At 36.4% G+C, this 22,803-nt stretch overlaps 2 protein-coding genes across 5 annotated transcripts in view; one reads left to right on the top strand and one right to left on the bottom strand.

The window, feature by feature from the left end:
• Window positions 1-10,317: 10,317 nt before the first annotated feature.
• LOC113239183 lies at window positions 10,318-11,253 on the bottom strand. The gene has a single exon (XM_026476059.1). It carries the CDS (start codon window positions 11,251-11,253, stop codon window positions 10,318-10,320), a length of 936 nt encoding a protein of 311 aa, XP_026331844.1.
• A 6,314-nt stretch (window positions 11,254-17,567) lies between these two features.
• Window positions 17,568-22,803, top strand: part of LOC113239708 (pyruvate carboxylase, mitochondrial) — a 33,838-nt gene continuing 28,602 nt past the window's right edge. For 3 of the 4 annotated variants that reach the window (XM_026476798.1, XM_026476797.1, XM_026476795.1), the window contains exons 1-3: window positions 17,568-17,709; window positions 21,368-21,516; window positions 21,947-22,087. In XM_026476798.1, the coding sequence (XP_026332583.1) occupies window positions 17,620-17,709; window positions 21,368-21,516; window positions 21,947-22,087 (380 nt within the window). In that variant the 5' untranslated portion in view covers window positions 17,568-17,619. The remainder of the gene's footprint in view (window positions 17,710-21,367; window positions 21,517-21,946; window positions 22,088-22,803) is intronic. The other variant, XM_026476796.1, reaches the window with a different exon arrangement.

Raw genomic sequence — 22,803 nt, 5'->3', positions numbered from 1 at the left:
GACATTAGCATTTTTTTTCGTTCCTCAAACCTGTTTCACAACTGAACTTGTTTGTAAACCTTATTGCAGAGTCTAAATTAAAATATTTACTTTGATATTGTAACCCTTGGTATAGTGACATACGTGAAAAGTGTTTTTATCACATGAAAGTAGTAAAAATAATACGAAGTACAGGGTCAAGAGCACGTGAAGCTTGACACTTAAGACTTAAAACCAACTTTATGTCGCTTACGATAAGAACGGTCCAAAGTACAAAGTGTCAATCTTGATGTGCTCTTGATTGTACATGAAACAAATTATTTATGTGTAAAATTTCTCATATTTAAGCATATAAAAGTTGTCGAGTAATTTTGTGCTTACAATCTTTAAACCTTTCTTCTCAAAAGTTGTCATTTTGCAGAAATACTTATTACACAAAGGGTGCGTAATATATTGTCTCGATATTTCATAAAATTTCTAGAAAAAAAAACTTTTTTAGAGGAAATAAGTGCGCATTTGTCCTCCATTTCCGATTGAAAGTGACGGTGAGGTCGACGATGGAGCATGCACCTATATAAATTAATGCCTATTCACTCTCGCTTTGACGAGACCCAAGTTATAGCGTATATTCCACTATATAGCCGTATGCTATATACATATGGAAGCGTTACGCTTTGTGCGACTCCTGGGAATATCCGCAACATACCCTATGTCTAGACCCCGGACGATGAAAAGGGAATGGCGGAATTTACTTCATGCAATTGGTTTTCGGGCATGTAGAGAGAATGAATGAAAAAAGATTCACGAAATTATAAAACGAAACTGAGCGGGCACATTGGTAAGGGTCAACCAAGGCGAACTTACGATGACCAAATTGAGAACTTCTTTTTTTTTCATGATACCAAGAGGTGGAACGAACAGGGAGACTGTCACTGCGCCTGTCACCCTGAGACACAAGTTGATAAGTCTCATGTGCCTATAATTTTCAGAACTCCCTTACTCTTCAAACCGAAACGAAGTAATGCTCACATTACTGCTTGGCGGCAGAAATAAGTAAGGTGGCAGTATTTCCCTGGATTAAATCTTTTGCAAGGAGCTTTACTGCTACTAAAAGAAGGACGTTCTAAAGACAGGCCAAGTCAAGAGTATCCTTCACTGACTTGCATGTATGATGGCACTAGTGCGTGTTAATGAAGTGATATATATGTGTCAGAATTGTAGCAAGTGGAAAGCTGTTGTTTCTGCCTGTTCCGACGGGAGAAGGGCGTATAGTATATGGATGTCTGTAGGTATTCCGTCGCACACTCTCCGTGATATGTCTTAGGTATCGAGATAGAGTAAAATTTGTAATAACAATAAACTGTACAATCAACAGGTACGTTATAAGAAATATGAGATTGATTTGAACATTGAAATGGAATAAACAGAATTTTTTCACAGAGTGAAATTAAGTTTGCAAAATTCATAAAAAAGTAAGATTGTGGCGCTAAGCAACTACTTACTTAAAAGTCGATTATTATATGAACTCTTATATCTGATGTATAAGTATAATCTTTAAGGTTATTTTTTCTTTTTTTTTACAATTATTTCTCAATCAGCGTGTAAGATCCGTCATTTGTAACATTATGATGTTGGTGAACAACCGACCGTGGCTATTGTAGTCAAAAGTATATCAACCTTGAGAAAATAATCCCATCAAGTATACCAGTGGCGCATTTGTTCCGTTGCACCGTGGACGCTGTTCAAACAAAGTTTCACTCTTGTTCTACTAAAAGTGGTGCATGTCCAAGTTAAACAAATTTGTTTCATGGTTTTTTGAAAGTATTATTTTCCATGTCATTTAATTGTATTCGGAAGCAATTTGCCATCTTTGTCTCTTTCTAATTATGATCTGACGCAGCCGTTCAAGTTAATTAGTCATAAGAGGAAAAAACTAGAAAATACTATAAGTACTTATCAGTCTAAGCAAAGCGTGTGTAGTTTTTTGTTTATGTCGACAATCGTACTTAGAAATATTTTAAAGGTTTCGAGGCCGGTAACAGCATGTATAGGCTCTCCACCAGATACCAGATGGCTCTCCCAGACATTGAGTTCGGCCCAGGACTCAATTCTGGAACATCCTGTTCTGGGAATGACTTCTGATGTCATGCTTCCCAAGCAAAACTTCAAGAAACTCTACCAGGTAGAATTTCCAACCAGAGAAGACTGGGAACCTAACAGTCTCACCCGGAAGGACGGTAGCCTTCTTTGGTATACCGATTGGTTCAAGATGGGATCCAACGTAGGCTGTGGCATGCATGGCGTGAGACCCAGACTCAGCTACAAGCTGAACATGGGACGTCACTCCTCATAATTGCTTGTGCCGATCTAAACCTGAAGAGAGGCTACGTTAACAATTATATTTATATAAACTCAGATAGTCAAGCCGCTCTGCATGCACTAACCTCAGTCACCCAAACTTCGAGGATTATAGAGAACTGCGTAACTGTACTGAATACTCTCGGGGAAAGGAATAATGTAGTCCTGAGTTGGGTTCCTGGTCACTCTGACATCGAGGGTAACAAAGCAGCGGATGAACTGGTAAAGGCTGGTGCTAGGGAGGCCTTCATTGGTCCTGAGCCCTTTATAGGAATAGCACATAGCCTGGCAAAGCTCACTTTGCTGAACGAGAGCTCCCACGTCTCCGAAACGTGTGGCTGCAGACTAAGGCTCTTGAGCATTCTAAAGCCCTGATAGCTGTCTTCAGTGCCAAACACTGTAGAGAAGCTCTGTCACTGGACAGGAATGGCATCATAATATTTTACATTGTGGCTTGCATAAGCACATGTCAAATATTGGACAGAGAGAAAACAGAGAATGTAGATTCTGCCACGAGGCGGATGAAACTCCTGTGCATCTCCTCACCCAGTGCTGCCCTCTGATGGGCGTAAGAAGTTCCATAAGTACAGACCACACCCAGAGGACATAAAGACTGTCGGAGCCAGGAAAGTCCTTCAGTTCCTTAATGCTGTTGGTCTTGGCTCCGAGCTGTGATTAGTGGTGATTACAATAGATCATTTATGGTCGCAGTGATAAGGGGCTTCATAGGTCCCAAATGAAGCCACCCTAATAATAAAAAAAAAAGGTTTCGTGTTCGTAGGTTTTCGTGATTGTTGTACATTAGAAATGAAACTATATTTTCGGATCTAAAACGTTTGTTTTTTTTTCAAGCAAATCAACATTTCGGGCCATTTCTTTACAGGTTCCATAGTCATGTATAATTGCGATGGTAAAATCATCAACCAGATATGTCTAATACAAATAACAATAACTCGTAAAAAAAGAATTGAGTATTGGAAATCGTTCATTCTACTCTATTCTTAGCAAATTCCATGTACGAGTTCAAACACTTAAGGCGTCTTCAAATTAGACGCTTATATAAGCGTTGCATCCGCGCCACTTCTAATTTTCAAACAATATTTATAGGCGCTTTTAGCAATACGCGATTACGAATGATTGTGATATTCAACGTCCACTAATCTACTAATCCTGTCATTCGAATGACAAATTAGTAACCTACTAATTTTCGTGTTCTAAAGATCTCAATGATCCTTCATTACTAATTAGTATTATTAATCCATAGATTCCATAAAGCACAACGATACCGTGATCACCTAGCCCTCTCTGACATATGGTAAATACCGTAAATGTGACGGGGACAGGGATATTTCGATATGGACATGGTAAATGATCGTGGAGTTCGGAGTAGTTTCGATTCGAATGACTGTGATTAAATTCAACTTGGGCGAATGATTTGCCCATTCAAATTTATTTACATTACATTAAAAATTAGTATTAATAACATTCAAAGTCGCGTATCGCTAGCACAGTTGCAGCGCCACAGTCGTGACACGCGCGCGCTACTTTTCCAGTCATAATTTGTGATTAAAACTTACTGAAGCGCTACAGAGGCGCGGCGGTCGCGCCACAATCGTGCCATTGCAGCACTTCTGTAAGTGTCTAATTTGAAGGCGCCCTTAGTCAATAGTCTTCCTATGGTCTATAGTAATCGATTAATGTAATACCATTTATCTTCGCTCCTTTTCTCTTAATAGATATGATCATATAAAACAGGCCTGAATGACGTCAAACGTACAGCCTATAAATAGAACCTTTTTGCAGTTCCTTTTTTGAAGTAAGCACTGAGTAACATGTAGTAATTCACCACTTAAAGTCTGGAAAAGCCATGAAGCCGTTGTGTGGAAATTGTAAACCACTAAAATAATCTCTGAAATTTTGTTAAGAAATTAATTAAAATATGCTACATTGATTTTTTTAAATTTGAAATAAAAGGTGTAACTTAGTAAACAAATATTAATCTGAAACTTGATTTGAATTCTCTTTAATTAAACTATCCCTAAAAAAAGGAAACACTGAAACGGGTTTTAAAATTTGTACGAAAAAATTTTTTCACTATGTTTACTAACTGGAAATTTGTATGAGTAACGTACTCATACAAATTTCCAGTTAGTAACATTTCCAGTTTGTAACGACAAATTAACTAATGTAACATTTTATTTTTTTAATAATATCCCAAAATGGGCGTGAAACGGGGTTATCGAAATTTGAGTAGAAAATTCGTATTGCATGGACATTGAATGTCCTAACCTTAACATGGCAAGGCAAATAATACAATATATATTTTTGTTTTTTTTTTCATAGCTACCCTGATAAGGGGATAAAACGTTTTAAAATTTTGTATGGGACAAATATTACGTATTTCTTCGGTCTATTGATTTAAAACTCGCTATTATTATGCCTTAAGGTAAATGATGAAGCACATATTTTCGAAATATCAAGAGATTTAATTACATTAAAAACATTTCTTCTTGTTTTTGAAAACTATTAATAAAATCTTGCTTTAAAAATAGTAAAGATGACAAGTTTGTCTTCGAAAATGCATTGCTTACGTGTTTCACACCAAGCGAGGTTGTTTATACACGCACATTTAGGTTTTTCGAAAAGTAGCGTTGTGTTCATTTATAGTCAATGCGATTGCTTTCCATGCGTTGAAATTGTTATTTACCTAATTCCATATAAGCGAAATCGCGGGCAGTAGTTAGTATTTAGTGACAGTGTACATAGGTAAAGAAGACCTTCAACGTTTCCAATCATAGAGCAGCCTTATACAACTATATGATAGCAGCAATTGAGAACAATCAAGCGATCTATGTATGCCTCCGTAACAAGATTGTTTGCCACAAGTAGATATATATATATATATATATATATGCGTTACGTACTGTGTATTTTGCACAGTTAATTCAATCGATAGTTCTTGTTTACAATTTTTCTGTGTTTAGTTACGAAATGATCGGCGCTATAAGAATATATTATGAAACTTCGAACAATTGTTTTGATAATTTTCAACGTAGGTCCTTTCTTTAAGTACAGTAAACTATAATATACCAAGTATAATAAGAAAAAAATTGAATTTGAACTTTAGTGTTATTAAATGTCCGTTCTCATTTAAGAACATTGCTCTGACCTATGTTTCACAGCATCAAAAGAAACTGATATTGGACGTTGAAAGCAGAGTTCGAAGTGACAATTATCATGACAATTATCACGATAATTGTCTTGATAAATATACTTTGATGATATTTACAAAATTATTGGAACAATACAATGCTACGGCTAGCAATGTCGTGCGTACGTCAAATATCCATTTCTTGTTACAAACCAAATCGTTTTCCCAAAGTTTTTCTTCTTGTTTGTTAAGTTTTCGCCCTGCATGTCAATTTCAAAATTGGCTGATAGTTGATTACTATGATGCGTAGATAATTATCGGATTATAATTATCAAAGAAAATAAGTATCTTGATAATTTCGAACCCTGGTTGAAAATGATCGATTTGAGTTGACACCAGCCCCTTGCACCAAGTACCAAGTAAGTAGTACTTTAATTTGTATAAATACTTTTATGTTTTCGTATTTTGCTTGAACGTTGGTTTGTTTGAGCGGGCTGGTGTCAACTCAAATCGATCATTTTCAACCAGGGTTCGAAATTATCAGATAATTATCAAAGAAAATAAGTATCTTGATAATTTCGAAGCTTGGTTGAAAATGATCGATTTGAGTTGACACCAGCCCGTTGCATCAATTACCAAGTAAGTAGTAATTTAATTTGTATAAATACTTTTTATGTTTTCGTGTTTGACTTGAACTTGACTTAGCCCTTGATGTTATGTCGTAATAGAAACAAAATATTATATAACTTTTGCATACAGTTATTGAATATTTATTTTACAAATTGAACAAATTTGTTTATATTTACGCGTCGAACTTTGCCTTGACTCCATCTACTTGCAAAACAACGTATTTATATATACTGATATACGATGATATTATATATAGGATATTACATACTGACCTCATTAATAAAAAAAAATCTAATAAATGTAACTAGAAAAAAATACCATGTGTTATATATAGATCGTTAGAATCTGCATGAAATGCACTAGTTTTTCTGCCATAACCTTTCCATACTTTTTATTTGGTGAGATTCCCTTGAAAACAAAGTTTCGTTTTTTGTGAACAGAAAATCGTTCACTAAAGGGCTATTTGCAATTGACATAACAAAAACTCACTTCAAAAGTCCTTGTGGATATTTGTTGGGATTTTTTTAAAACGGAAATACTCAACCCTGCCTACTAATTACGTTTTGACCATCACTTCCTGGCCACCCTGTATATACATATACATACATATAAATAAATATCCTAATTTGCGGCTTCCATTTTTTTATGGTTTAAGACATTTGTTTCTCAAAGCAAAATACAAACATTCACTTACAATGAAGAAACGATATAATAGTAATATATCATTTATTGTATCGAAACAAGTATAAAATATAAGTAAATGATCGAACATACAACTTAGATATGAGGGACAGGAACCCAAACCAAACAATCCTGGTTTCCCTTTTATGGCACTCTGGGCATTTAAAACCTCACAATGGCGTGAAAACCTTATATTTATGTTTACTATAGTGGTATTACATTTTCCATTTTAATTTAGACTCCAAAACACCATACGACACATACATAGCTACAATGTATAATAACATTCTAGCAAGAAAACGTGTGAGTTCCCAAATAACTCTTAAGTCCATAATTCTTAATAATTGCACTGCAAGTGCCATTGACTGCGGTCAAGGTTATTTTTTGTTTGTTTTCGCGCTATCCTTGAATTTTAATTTTTTTTTTTTAGTCTACATTAGCTTCATATAGCTTATATTTGTTGTGTAGTCTTTTAGTACCTACTGAAAGTAACTATGACGCGCAATTGTTATGGTGTCGCTAACATTCATTATTATTAGTAAACAGTGAGTAAGTGTTACCTTGGCGTGTTGAATGCTACATTTAAACGTTTTCCACTCCATGTGTAATTTCCAGAAATAATCTGAATAAAAACGACCCTATTTCTTATCTAAAAAAGAATGTTTCAATCAGGTAATGAAACTAGTATTTCGGATCAAAATTGCGTTTATTTGTTTTTTCAAACAAACCAACGTTTCGGGCCCTTTACAGATCCCATGGTCACGGCTGGCAGTCAGTCGTGACTTGTAAAGGGCCCGAAACATTGGTATGTTTGAAAAAACAAATATAAAGCGATTTTGGTCCGAAAAACTAGTTTCATTTCCTGTGTACATAACTTTCGCGAAAACTTAAGAATTCGATAAGAATATTTAAGTATTATTTTAGTAGAGCATTTATATTGTAGTAGCAGTAGAGCTCCTTGTGAAAGAGTTCGTCCAGGTTAGTACCGTCACTTGTTATTATAAAAAAAAATCTTTCAGTTAACAATAATAATCTTTATTTCTCCCCTGACAAAGTATTCTTATAAATAAGTAATTAATATTATGGACTTATCATTAATACGTCTTTGTAAAAGACTAGAGTTCATACTAGGATTGGACCTGTGTTACGGATTTCCAGGCACTCACCAACCGGACTTTGCACTGTATTATACATAATATGAAAGCGTTACCGTGTTCTAAATTACAGAGAGCGGTTTAAATCATGAAATAATTATTAAAAAGGTATTATGCTAATTCCATATCAAAGAATTATACATATGTATTTTAATTACCTACAGTGACTTTTTCACATTTAAATTTATTCATTAATACAAATCCTACTTTATACTGACACCGCAATAACACTGTGTGATATGTACCATTGTTAAAACAAATGTTTTAAGAAACTCACACGCCGTGACTAATTTTTTGGAAGATTACCAACTATAATATTAGGACTGTTCCACACGAACATGCTTAATATATATATTGCTTTTAACGCCTCGTAAACAGCATCCTTGTTAAACTTTAAAAAGCGGTTACGTGAATGTCCTTATTTATTTCATACAATTATACAGCATCGCTTTAATATATCAAACCACTGCGAATTCTTATACATTTAACAATAAACAAAAGACAGACGCTCAACTAACCTCTCACAAAACCTCAAATATTCATCACATGCAGTCACCTTATCTAGTCGCAAAAATATCCCAAGTGCAGATACGAGAATTGCATTAAGATACCGCAGAGCGCGAACAAGCGAGGATTTACTATGAGTCATAGTGCTTGCTTATTCATTACGGTACATTAAATTTCTCGCAAATGCTGTTAAGTCAGGCATGTTTTTGTACATACACACATATACATACATACATATACTTCACGCCTTTTTCCCATCGGGGTAGGCAGAGACAACAGTCTTCCACTTGCTACGGTCCTGACACACATCTTTCGCCTCATCAACCCGCATCAGTGCTTTCATACACGCTCGTCTGTTAAGGGTACTCTTGACCTGGCCCTTCTTTAGGATGGCCTCAATTTGGTCATGATAAGTTCTCCTTGGTCGGCCCATACCAACTTGCCCGCTCACACTCGCCTTATAAATCTGTTTCGTCACTCTTCTTTCATTCATTCTCTCTACATGTCCGAACCATCTAAGCATCCCTTTCTCTATCTTTGTCACTATATCTTCTTCCACGCCGCAACGCTCTCTTATCTCACTGTTACGTAATTTATCCATCCGAGTCACTCCAGCCATACTCCTCAAAGCTCTCATTTCTACTGCATTAATTCTACTTTCATGCTTCTTCTGCCAAACCCAACATTCACTATCATACATAAGTGTAGGAACCAGCACCCCTCCATGCACAGCCAATCGTGCCTTTCTGGCTGCCCATGAAGGTATGCAAGGCACCATTCACCTGATTCCCTGCGTTCACTCTTATTTCAATGTCTCTTTCACATTTTCCATCACACGTAAACATAGAACCCAAATACACAAACTCTTTCACTTGATCCACTTTCTCTCCTTCAATCAATATCGTGCAAATCGTCATATCTTCCTCTCTTTCAAAAACCATTACCTTTGTCTTTCCCACATTAATTTTCATTCCTCTCCTTTTAAGAGCACCATGCATAATATTTACCATCTCCTGCAACTCCTCCACTGACGACGCTAGTACCACCTGGTCATCGGCGTATAGGAGGCACTTAATGAGTAAACCATTCATTCTCAGCCCATACATACTCTCTTTCAAATCTTTCAAACAATTGTCCATAATTAGGTTGAACAGCCATGGCGACGCTACACATCCCTGTCTAACACCTTTCCCGATATCGAACCAGTCAGTGTAAGCACCATTTATTCTGACACAGGCACTGGAATACTCATAGAGAGATTTCAGTGCCTGAACTAGACTATACATAGGCAAAGTCGACCACAATTCTTTCCTTGACACTCTGTCGTATGCCTTCTCCAAGTCTATAAAAGCGCAATAGACTTTTTGTCTTTTAGCCAAGAACTTTTCGGTTATGTTTCGCAAGGAGAAGACCTGATCCATGCATCCCATTCCTCTTCTAAATCCCGCTTGCATGTCCCAAATTTTTTCTTCCGTTTCTTTCATCACTCTCTTAATCAATACCTTTGCATATAATTTGCCAACAATGCTAAGAAGACTGATTCCGCGGTAATTTTTGCAGTCTGGCTGCGACCCTTTTCCCTTATATAATGGTATGATGACAGCCTTGCCCCAGTCTCCTGGCACTCGGCCGCTTGACCAACAAAGGTTGAAAAGGCGGTACAGCTGACTAGCGATCACACCCTGTCCAGCCCTCAGCATTTCAACAGTAATTCTGTCATATTCCGCAGCTTTACCAGATTTCATAGTATTCAATGCCTTTATAATCTCTTCCACGCTTATACTTTAATTTTGACTTCCGCTTGTCTCTATGGTGATCTGAGCCTGCATTTGTACATCTTCCTTTTCAAACAAACTTTCAATACTCCTTCCATCTCTTTAATACGCATTCTTCTCCTTTCACTATACTGCCATCGTGGCCTCTGATTTTTTGCAGTTGCGAGGTTGTGGTTTTGCCTCTAGCTGTTCTTAAGGACTTCCAAAACCACTTAATGTTGCTTTGAAAGTCATCAGATAATCTCCTGTCAAACTCGTCTTTCTGGCACTCTTTCTTCCTTCCCACAACATCTTTCGCTATATCTTTTATTCTTTTATACTCTTTCCTTGCTACGTTTATATCCTCTTTCGTTGCCTTTTGTATTCTTTCATTAGCTTTCATAGATAACCAATCTAACCACGCTTTCTTCTTATCAGACAGAACATTTCGGACATCTTCATCCAAACAAACATTCCTCGTCTTCAGCCCTTTTTTCCTTTTGGATACTTCACACATATCAGTAGCGACCTCTACCATTCCTTCCTTAAATAGCTTCCATAAATCTTCAATCCTACATACTTCGTCTAGTCCATCAAACCTTTCAATCAGTTTACTCACATATTCATTTTTCACATCTGTCTTCTGCAAATTCTCAACTTTTATTCGTTCTAGCACACTAACAGGTTTCTTCACTCGATACCGCCACCTTGTAAAAAGACCACCTATTCGGCTAACCACCAGAAAGTGGTCGGTGTCGATACCAACTCCGCAGTATGCTCTCGTGTCAAGCACCTTTTTTCCTAATCTTTCATCCACTATTACAAAATCTATCATACTCCTTAAACTTCCTTCTGCTCTTGTATACATGTGGATCTTTTTGTGTTGAAACATGGTGTTTGTCACTAAAAGATTCCACTCCAAACATACTTCGAGCAGACACTTTCCATTATCGTTCACTCTTTCATCTCCAAACGTTCCAAGCACATTTTCATATCCATCACGCTTCACTCCTACCCATCCATTGAAATCTCCTAACATGATAATCCTTTCATTTTGTTGACTTTTATTCAAAACCTCTCTTACACTGTCCCAAAATTCCTCTCTTTCTATTTGGGCTTTGGTGATCTGCTTTGAACCCGTATCTGTCGGAGCATAAACCCCTAAAATAAAGATGCGAGTCAGGTCAACTTTCAACCTCACCCATAGGAGTCTAGGGCTTACACACTCAAACTCAACTCAACTCAACACAAAATGAACACATTCATTCATTCTAGAAGAAAAAAATACGCCATCACCTTTGCACCCTCTGCTGGTTTCGGGCACTCGTGACCAGTACGCTGTGTATGATCCATGCGTCGTCGTATCGCATCCTTTTCTCTTCGTCTCATTCACACAAAGAACATCAATTCTTCTTTCATTCATCATCTTACATACTTCTTCTATTTTATCATTCATCCCTCCTCTAACATTCAAAGTAGCAAAGTGGCTTTCTGCTGTCCACTTTCCGCCCCCGCGGAAACCGAGACGTGACGGGTGGCGAACCACATCGCCGCCATTTTGGTTGCTATTTAACAAATTAACCATTGCAGTCCCACGAGAAGCTGGGGAAAAATATACATATGTCCATCCTGGCAGTGCTCCGCTTGCCAGGGTAAAGCTAACCTATTTCTGGGTTCGCTCGGTCCCAGGGTTTGTGGCACGCTTTCGACTAGGCATGCCCCTAGCCACGCATCCATAGGCACGGCAACCGTAGATTGGCGGAGAGGAAGGAAATAAAAAGGATTGATAAAAGGATGTGGTCAGGGGGGAAGGAGAAAATGTATATTGGGAGAGGAAATTTAGGTATAGGATACTACTGTCTCGGAAGGAAAATAGGAGATTAGAGACGGTAGTAGCTCGGGGAGCCGGGGTCACATACCCGCGTACTTGTTATGGAATTACAAGTACCCCTGACTGGAGTACCCCTGACTGCTAAACTATATGACAAACACTGAAATAAAATCTAGAAATTATTTATATAATTTGCTCTACTGGCACACTGGACACTCCATACAACGGTCAAAAGTTACTACTACTACTACTACATACAGCAAAGCGCTATCTGCACACGCGCAAATGTGTGCATGAAGTGGCAGTGCAGTAACCACCCATGTCTTTCTCGTACGTGGTCAGAGAGGCAACATAGCGAAAATTCTAACGCGAATCTGTTGAAAATGTGAAATCGTCTGTTTGAAGGTAAAACTCAGTTAAAAGCCTAAATCGACTAATGGATGTAATTAACATTGTGTTTTACCTGCAAAGCGATTATAATGTTATTTATTGTACTACAAACTTATCGAAATACAGTTTTATAATGAAGGACCCTAATGACTCTATGCACTTATTAAATTTTTATCATCTTAGATGTTCTTCCCAATGAAACTAAATAGAAAAACATTTCCTTTTCCATTTACCATCGTGATATTCACATATGGCACTGAAAGGCGAAAAAATCCAGTAAAAAAAATCTATAACAAGACAAAGAAAAATTTATTTAACCTGCTAACTTGATCTATAGTCGGTTGGTAAGATCAGCGCTACGACCCTGATCATAGGTTCAAGTCGTATCGGGTCGAAGAAATTTTTCTTTGTGTTAATAATACGTATATTTGTTTTTCAAATAAACCAACATTTCGGGCTTTTTAAGGCTTACGTCACGGCTAATTGCTTTTGGCTGGTTTTTTAATTCATTAATGGATTTTTATTTACACCTTTCTATAGTTTCAATAGATACTTCCTACGAACATCGAATATAAATATTGGTGTATTGACCTAATTGAAAAATTGTATCTTACCTCATTTACATAGCGTTACAATAACACCTTTTAGGAACACCTTGTACGTCTCGCTTATTTGCAAAGCCAATCAACATAACTTTGTTTATCATACTTAGCCTTATATTAGAATGTTGCGTAAATCACTGATTCCCAGTACATAACTAAGCTATGTAACCTACATCGTTGCTCTTAACACCAATAAATGGGTTAATGTATTTTCGTAATGCTCAATTAAGGCTCAATTTACATTGCGTAACGGAAAAAAAGCGAATGTTTGTAACCATAGCATAATGGGCTTTATGTCGATTGTGTAAGGTACAAACAAACAACAATGTGTCAAACAACCTCCCAAATTAGGGAATTCCCTGTACTACGCGTACCAGAGCAACGGATTTCACTCTGGTGCGCTTCCCAGAGCACCCAGACCAGAATAAATTTAGAAAATCTGGCACAGTATGCTTGAAGGCACTGGTTCGAACCCAGCCGGATCACAGGAATTTTTCTTTGTGTAACGCACGCACACACTCAACAGTGTCGGATCTTTGTATTAATAATCATGAAATTCAATGAACTTAATAATTACAGTTTAGAAAAGTTCATTTACCAATCTGGTCCTGCCGATACTCGAACTGGGGACCTCCTCCGTCAGCGCCCACAGTATAAACCGTTGGGCTACCGAGGGCGTCATGTACACACGCCAGCACATCAAGCTACAAATTGACATATCTTGTGCCGTTGCACTGTGTAGTGAACAGAAATGTGTAGTCTGATGTGCCGTTGTCCGTACAAACTACATACGAGCCTAAAAACAGGTCGCGTGTCTTCCAGAGAATTCTCGCGAATTCTCGGGAAATCCCACAGCTACTGAATCGTATCTAGTTTGCACATTACACAATTGAAATAAAGTTCATTATGCTATGTGATATTTCGATTTGCGGCAATATAAATTACATAGTAAAATTACATATAGATATTGTGTATATTTTATTATCCATTAGTGTCACACAAGTTACTAGATATCTTATCAGAGAAATTCGGTTACTCATTGAGTGAACTTTAAATGGCATTTTATTAAAGCGGATGTCAGATTGGTATATCATGCGAGATAAAGTAAATATGGATAACCTAAAATAAATAATTATAAAAAACCAACCTCAAAAGTTTGCTTATTCGCATTCGCACCATTGCCGTTGCCGCGGTCTCCTCAACGATAATGAAACTCCTCGTCAAAACGAATCATATGAGCCCAAACACAAGGTAGCTGTACACTGTTGCAGAGTGATTTGATGATGGAAATGGCAGACACATGAGAGGTCATCTGTCTGCCATTTCCGTCTTGAAGTCACCGTAAGGTCATCATAATTTTTTTTTATTGGAATTACATCTATGTGCTCAGTTTGTTTGAAGTTGGTTAACGGAAAGTAAGCGAAATTAAACCGTACTCATCCCCCAATTCGTCGCTCTTAAATTTGGAATATTTTTTCATGATTTCATGATCAATATTGAAGTATTTTTTCCATTTGTAAAAAAAAATAATCGTCGAAATCGGTTCACAAATGTCGAAGTAATCACCTAACACATACACACAAAAACAAATACAGTCGGATTGAGGACAGGCTCAGTTTTTTTAAAACTTTCGCCGTAAGTCACCAATTCTTTGACTGTAAACCGTGTCTATCTGATGTATAGGGGCAATTTACTTGCCGCGGAACGGAATGGAAGCCACGTATTGTAAAGAAATTATACATAGCATAATTAGTTTTAAACCAGTTGTTATAACGCATAAACTAGATACGATAGTGCAACTGCAGAAATTCGAAACACTACGCGACAATTCTCCGCCTACGCGTCTTAACGCGCGACCTATTTTTCGGCTTATACAGACTGTATATTTGAAAGTGAGACATATTCATACATGCCATAGTAAATCGTGTTACAACTTAATATAGCCTAAAATAAAATTAGGATATGGGATAGAACAAAAAATAAATCAATAAATTTGTTTTGGAGTGTACATAGGAATAAACCGATTCTCTTTACACTTGATTTCGAGTGCAATGGGAATACTACCAAGCGAGCGCCGAGTAAAACAGCAACAATAACAATGATTTCACATCTCCCTTCCTACTAAAAGCACCTCTTTTCTCTAGAAAATAAAAAGTAAGTTACTCACCTACGCATATTTATGTTTTGATGAAAAATGCTGTTATCGAAAGGATTACGTTTTAGCTTATGCTAGTTATTTTTACTTCTGAACTATCGTCGAAATGTTTTACGTACTAAAAAATATAAGTTTATGCTTTAGTAACTAATTATTATTTAATAAGAATTTTTTTATAAGGATTTTGGCGTTGTTAACAATGTGAAATCAAATTATTTACAATTATTGATTTTTTAGATCTTTATAGTTTATTTACACTTACGTGATACGGAGCAAGTGTTCAAAATGTTCACCGTTTTCCACAATGCATAGTCTAGCACGTCGTAGTAAATTTTGTTTTAAATTGTTCAACACAAACACATTTTGTCTCACAGTATAAAATGCTGAGATAATCCTCTCATGCAAGACTTCGACACTGTTCACCTCCTCCGCGTAAAACTCCGATTTGGAAACATTTCAATAGCTCGTCTCACACTATCACCACTTATTGCGTAAAGTCGCACCATATCAGTCAATTCGACGTTAGAATAAATATCTATTTTGCGCGAGTGAGCGGAAGTACAAATAATTTATATATTTTCGCTAGACCAAGGTCGCGCGTGCGCTGTCTCTATGCGCCCGCGCCCTCACCCCCGACCTGTGCTTTGATTTTCGCCGCCGTGCCGCAGTTCGCCGTTGCGTGGGAGCAATAATAGTGATGTGCATAGATTTCGATAACTAATGTTGTTCACAAGTAGTAGTCGATAAAAAAATGAAATTTTTTTTGTAAAGTTTAAGTTCATTAGTTTATTATTTCTTTGGGTTCAGAATCAGGAATATAACGCACTCTATAAGTATGCCCCACTTTCAAATATACAGCCTGTATATTGTAAATTGTGGAACTTATGTTCAGTGATAATCATTTAGGTAGGGTGAAGAATCCTCAAATTTAAAATTTAATTTCAACTACGCTGCTTGCGATATCAACACGGTCTACAGTCCAAAGTGTCAAGTCCGATGATCTTGACTGTGCAAGGGTATCAAGTAATTTGTTAGTGACTGGAGGAATATCTCTCCTAATAAAACGTAACTAACTAAAGTCACTTTTATTTTCATTTTAAAAACGATTTTTTTTATTTACTTATTATTTTATGTGTGGCTGTCGCCCACATATAAGATAAAGAGTACCGTCTAGAAGTGTTAAATTCTCAAAAACAGAACAGAAAAATATCTCCGATTAAATGTTTCGCGCGTGATTCTGGTTGACACTTAATTTATTGTTATAGTCAATGCCAAAGCATATCTGAATGTAAGATTGAATGAGTTGTAAATAGAACCATTTGTGACTATTATAAAGTTAACTACACATAGTTTAAAAACGATACGTGTACATAAGTCATGTACTCGTATAACTTTGTTATTTATTTTCTATGATCCAAAGTGACGAGACAAACAAGTCGTGCGCCTGGTGGTAAGCGACACGCCTGTCTGCAGTGTCACTCCGAGATTTAAATTGCAAAAGACCTGAACTAATGTGCTTGTAGTTTTATTGGCACCTTTACTCTTCAAAATCGGAACTAGGTAATTTTCAGGTTAGTTTTCTCTACCTAATTTCGGTGGCAATTTTTATTATTTTAATATTTTAAAATATTGTACTTCATGAGTATTATTTAATATTCGAGTGTACTATCCTGAAATATTATTTAGTATTTCATGATAATATACTTACAGATAAATAACACATATAAAACTGCCACCCACGTTAGGTAGTGATAATCTTAGTACAGAGTACTAAAAAACCGACCTCAAAAATTCGTGGAATCACATCTATTTGCCAGGTTTAATTGAAATCGGTTACCGGATAGTGCGCAAAACCGAATTCATCCCCTAATTTGCCACCCTTAGAGGCCACATTTTCTTCAAATTTAAACGGAGCCTTTATTGAGGTACCCTCTTTCCAACAAAAAAAAGAATCATCAGTATCAGTTTACAAACGTCGCTTCACATAAGAGTTATCGCATTTAACATAATTAACATACATACAAAAAAAATACAGTCGAATTGAGAACCTCCTCCTTTTTTGAAGTTGGTTAAAAACCGGTCGGAATCATAAAAACCTGAAAATTACCCAACTCAGTAATGCTCACATTACTGCTTGGCGTCCGAAATAGCAATACTTCCCTGGACAAACACTTTCGCAAGGAGCTCTACTGCTAATAAATACTGACTTTATTGTGTACAAAATTTCTTTTCTTTTGTTTCAGATAAAACACACGACTTGACTCGGCACAAAACGATAATAAAGAAATCTAGTCATTTTATTAGAATTATTTTTTTATTAAAAATGAAATAAACAATTTACTTATTCAAGAGGTGCTAAATAGTAACATAAAGAGTAAGCGAAGTACTTAGGTTGTTTTTAAGTGTTTAAGTGTAACTTAAGGGAAAATGCAGATTCTTAAGGCGAGATTTGCTGTGCGGGCGAGTGCTTCACAGTTTCAGGCATGGAGTTCTGCAAAACATCGAAGTGCTGCTACTGTAAGTACCGACTTAGGAACATCCATTTTTCAACAATTTTATTGTTACGCTTTTTAAAAATCACATGTCATATATTACGAATTTATTTATTTTATCTATTTTAATTAATAATTCATGCTACCTCTGTGGTCAAACGGTTACCACGCTAGTCTGCCACGCAGAGGTCCCAGAGTCGATTGCCTTCCACACACTCATAGGTCCGCACAGGGAAACCCTGTGTCGCAGGTGCCATGGACACACAGATAGACAACAACAAATTACACTCAAACTCACGAGAGAAATAAATGCAGGCCATACAAATATATTTCCCGGCCTGGGAATCGAACCCGGGACCTCTCCGTGGCAGACCAGTTGGGTAATCGTTCGGCCACATCGGGCAGTTAAGGTAAGTTAATAAAAGGAAAACTTGCGAAAACTTTTCGATTTTCAATCATAACATTAATGACTTTTTTACCACAAGTATTTAGATTATTGAAATTTTAAATTAGCTGAATAATTTGGCACGCAAAATCAAAATTCATACAAAATTCGAGTTAGCATAGTGTTGTCAAAAATTTGTCATAGACTGAAGAAGTTTTCTCAGCGTGGACACTACAGTCATTGACCTACAACCATGGATATAGAAAAAAAGGGCCTACACCTGACCACATTACAATTATTTTATTAATATCCCTCGGTAACCTTCAGATTTCCGTATGCTACCGAACACAAATTTCCATATCTAGTAATAATTACATTTTATCACCTAATGATTCAGAAGTATGTACTTTATTATTGTTTTCATTTCTATGTGAACTATGTACAAAGTATATTCTTTCTTTATAATAACATTTACTTCTTAACAATATACCATGTACATATATTAACAAAAAATATGCCCAAAATAAAAAGTTGTAGCTAAACTGTACAGTGTGTTTTTTATTTAACTTGGACAGTATATGGAAATCTGAAACTATAGGGAACTTGTGTTAGGAACCATTAAGTCTTTTTTGTGAAAACAATTTTGACGTAGTCAATGTTTTTCTCATGCGTAAGTTGTCTATAAAAAGGAATAAAATATTTTTTTTTTAATACTAGATCATTTCATTGGAAAAAAAATCTGGACTTCTACTAAGTTGGTCAAATTTAATTAAATGTTTTTCATACAAAATTAATAAAATTGACTATTTTTTTAAATGTTGATAGACATAGTTATTTCGCCGTTATTTATAAACGAAAAAGAGCTTTGTTTCGAAAGTATTCGCACGCACAAAAAATTACAATGTGTCCAAAACCATGGGTAACAATTCGACGTTGATTTCGTTGTACCTACACCTTAACTAGTGCTAATAACGTGGCGTTTGTTTACAAAGATAGCTTATCGGATAATTGAAACCGCCGTTGTGTGATGTTACGGCATTGGCTAAATTGGAGTCCTACGAGTAAAAACAACATAGGTACCTGCTTTAGGAATTATGGCTGCCATGTTATAGCTACTTTTGGATTATGGGTGCCATGTTACACCTACTTAGGAATTATGGCTACCGTGTTTTGAATTTATATAAATTCATAAACTTTTGGAGTCTGGAATGGTGGCAGATGAATATGAATTTAGGACACTAATTTGTGCCTTATCGAAATCGGTAGAAGTAATAAATTGAGCAATTTTTGAGTTTATTGAATGTGAGGATGTTTTACTTCCATAATATTATTTTTTTGTAAAATTACTCCACTAGTTTGTTATAATTGTTAATATCCTTTATATTAATTAATCCTTCGGATCGAAGGAGATTTTCTTAGTGTTCTAATTTTATAATAGTAATTGTACTTGTAATTAGATATATCGTCGGTGTTTTGTAGAAAGGGTGAAAGCGCCATTTTGAAAAAAAATCAAGAGAGCATGTTTTAGGTTTTAATGACTATTTTTTTAAATATTTACGTCGTGTTTTAAAATTCAGTCATAGTTTTAATTAAGTTTCAATCTGACAATATCGATATTTCTTTTTTTATACATTTCCAATTTTCTTCTTCTATTCTAAATAAATAAACTGCCTCCGTGGCCGAACGGTTACCATACCGAACTGCCACGCAGAGGTCCCCGGGTTTGATTCACGGGCCGGGAGAAATATTTGTATGGCCTACATTTATTTCTCTAGTGAGTTTGGGTGTAATTTGTGGTTGTCTATGTGTGTGTCCATGGCACCTGCGACACAGGGTTTCCCTAGTGCGGGGCTATGTTGAGTGTGTGCGTTATTATTATTAGTGTGTGCGTTAAATAATAATATAATGTATTTTCATCATTGAACCATTTAATCGTCCCACTGCTCGACACGGGTCCCTTATCAGGCGACGGTTTAGGCCGTAGTCTGCCACACTGACAAAATGCGGATTGGGGACTTCACATGTTTTCCGAGTGTTGTGTACCTTCTTCGACGTGCAGGTTTCATCACGATATGTTTTCCTTCACCGAAAGCACACCCCGGACATTCCAGACAACTGTCGAAAATTATTTGCCTCCTACTACTACATACAGCAAGGCGCTATCTGCACACGCGCAAATGTGTGCGTGAAGTGGCTGGGTTACCCATCACTTGCTCGTACTATTTATTACGTTACGTAGTCAGAGCGGCAATCTGTTATCTATAACTCAATTATAGAATCCTAATAATTACGTAATAAACACATGTTCATTGCGTATTTATATCGATATAATATTATATTTTTCATTAATTCACTAACTGAAATAATATTGAAGATTTATTTTGAAAATTAAAAGCACTTAAAATATCATATTTTGGACAGGCACCTTTAAATAAGGTAACCTAAGTATTTGAAATTGCGTGTCCAAGTTTATCATTAGGTACCTAGTTCATAATTAGGTGTATTCACTACGTAATATTTTATCGGCAATACAAATCGAAAATTCGAGAACCCTTCTCTAGCTCACGAAGTTATGGCGTCTTATTATATTGATATAATAAATCTGTATTAGATATCTGCATTAAAGAAAACAATAACTGAATGAATCTCAGACGTAAGTCTTTTACTTACTTCGTTTCATCTTTCAAAAGTTTAGATTATGTAGCACAATTCACGACCATTATAAATAATAACGTAAAATGAAGCATCATTTATATATTAATGTACAAATTTCGTAATGAAAAAATGAAAACTATATTCAAATATTAAAGCCGTCTTAGAACGAAAACGGCTCGCCGACAGCCTTGTTCTCGTTCAGTCAATGTGTCCGTCGTCATAGTGCGGGGCGTGCGTTGGCGCTGAAGTATATAAAGCCAGGGAGGGGCGGAGAGTCCGTTCTCGTTACTAATCTGTTCTCTGCCAAAAGGCTCATGTTGAATTTCTATTTTAATTCCAAAGAACTTAGAGGTGAGTGCCCGATTTCGAACCCAACGGTCTCTACTTGAAAGGCGATAGGTCAAACCATTAGGCTGCCATGGCTGTAATAACGTATTTAATAAGGTATTTTATGGTATTTGAAGTAGCGCGTGCGATATTGCCATAGACTAATTGCTTTAATGTAAACGCCAGCCATTATTAAACCAACCACTATTATTAATTATACTTTGCCTCGCATGTCTAGAACCATTGAAATATAAACACTATTGCATGATTGTCTTTCAATATATAGTTTTTTAGAAAACAAGACGGTACTTTACAGGACACGAAAGCCGTCGAATATAAACCAATAAGGAGTGTTCTAGTCGCGAATCGAGGCGAGATTGCTATCAGAGTATTCCGAGCATGTACGGAGTTGGGTATCCGATCTGTTGCTATCTACAGCGAGCAGGACCGATTGCAAATGCACAGGTATACGATTCAATTGTTTAGTGACATAGAACTACTAGATCTGTGATCTCCTCGCACATAGCATAGTATTGTTAGCTTACCTACAGTAAGGCAACTTTTTGATGTTCGACGATACAGCTGCACGTGTAGGCAATTGCCTAAGTAGGTGTCACGCAGATATGCCAGGGTTGTCACGAATTGGAACAAAAATATGTTAATGAATGTACGTAATGAAAATGCTTTAGACTGGATGTAATTTAGTTTTAGAATTATTTAGAATTACTTATCCTGATGTAAAGAATGCTTTCATGCCACCTAATAGTACAGGTAACATTATATACTTATATATTACAATATAATTAGTGGGAGATAGGTGTATTATATTACAATGTAATTAGTGGAAGTTAGGTGTAATTAGTGGTACCTTTAAAGAAGAATATCTAATTTTCAGACAAAAAGCCGACGAATCCTATTTAGTCGGCAAGGGCTTAGCGCCAGTTGAGGCGTACCTTAGCGTTCCAGAAATCATCAGAGTGGCTAAAGAAAATGATGTTGACGCTATTCACCCCGGATACGGATTGCTTTCTGAGAGGTAAGATTTACTTTTTTTTTAATCTTCTGTTTGTAGATACTTTTTATTGTGTTTGTATGAGCGGTGGTATCTGAGAATGATAATTTTCTCAATTGAAATTTATTTATTTTTAGGAAAATTCACGATTTATTATTTACGATTAGTTAGTAATTATCGCCAGTCATGTGATGTGGCAAAGTGACGTTTGGTCATTTCTCCCTTGACTGTTTCTAGGCTTGTAAAAAACTTAGGACTGTATTTCTAAGTCAAAGAATCAAGTTGAGAAAATCAAATTGACAAGGACCTTGATCAGGTTCTACCGGAACTAAAAATTTTCCAATCTAGCAAATTCAAGATGGCCGCCATAAACAATTGACTTTTCTGAATCTCCGCAGATCCCTCCCACTTAGATTCGCCAAGATGGCTGCCATATAAAATTGACTTTACTGAATCTTTGCAATTATTTATTGTATATGAGTAGTTTCTTCTGAATTATATAAGGATACGACTTGCCACGATTATGTCAACTACCTGGCTACCTCCCACCTAAATAAACCTAACTAAAAAAAATCACCAATGAAACCAAAGTAATTACCAATTGACAGACGAAGTCTTTCCTACATTTAAAGTCACAAGCCTCATACACAGCCCTCGCGGGCCGCTTTAGCGCAACATGCAACACCCAAGTCGACCAGGTCTCCGTGATAAACGACCCGGTGAAAGCGTTGGAGATGGGA

The sequence above is a fragment of the Hyposmocoma kahamanoa genome, unplaced genomic scaffold, assembly GCF_003589595.1.
Source record: "Hyposmocoma kahamanoa isolate Upper Pololo Valley unplaced genomic scaffold, ASM358959v1 114, whole genome shotgun sequence".
Taxonomy (NCBI): domain Eukaryota; kingdom Metazoa; phylum Arthropoda; class Insecta; order Lepidoptera; family Cosmopterigidae; genus Hyposmocoma; species Hyposmocoma kahamanoa.
This window is presented reverse-complemented; position numbering and strand designations above follow the sequence as displayed.

Bases quoted from the DNA above. Each gene is read 5' to 3' on its own strand.
- LOC113239183 (XM_026476059.1), bottom strand. From the start codon at position 11,253: ATGTTAGGAGATTTCAATGGATGGGTAGGAGTGAAGCGTGATGGATAT.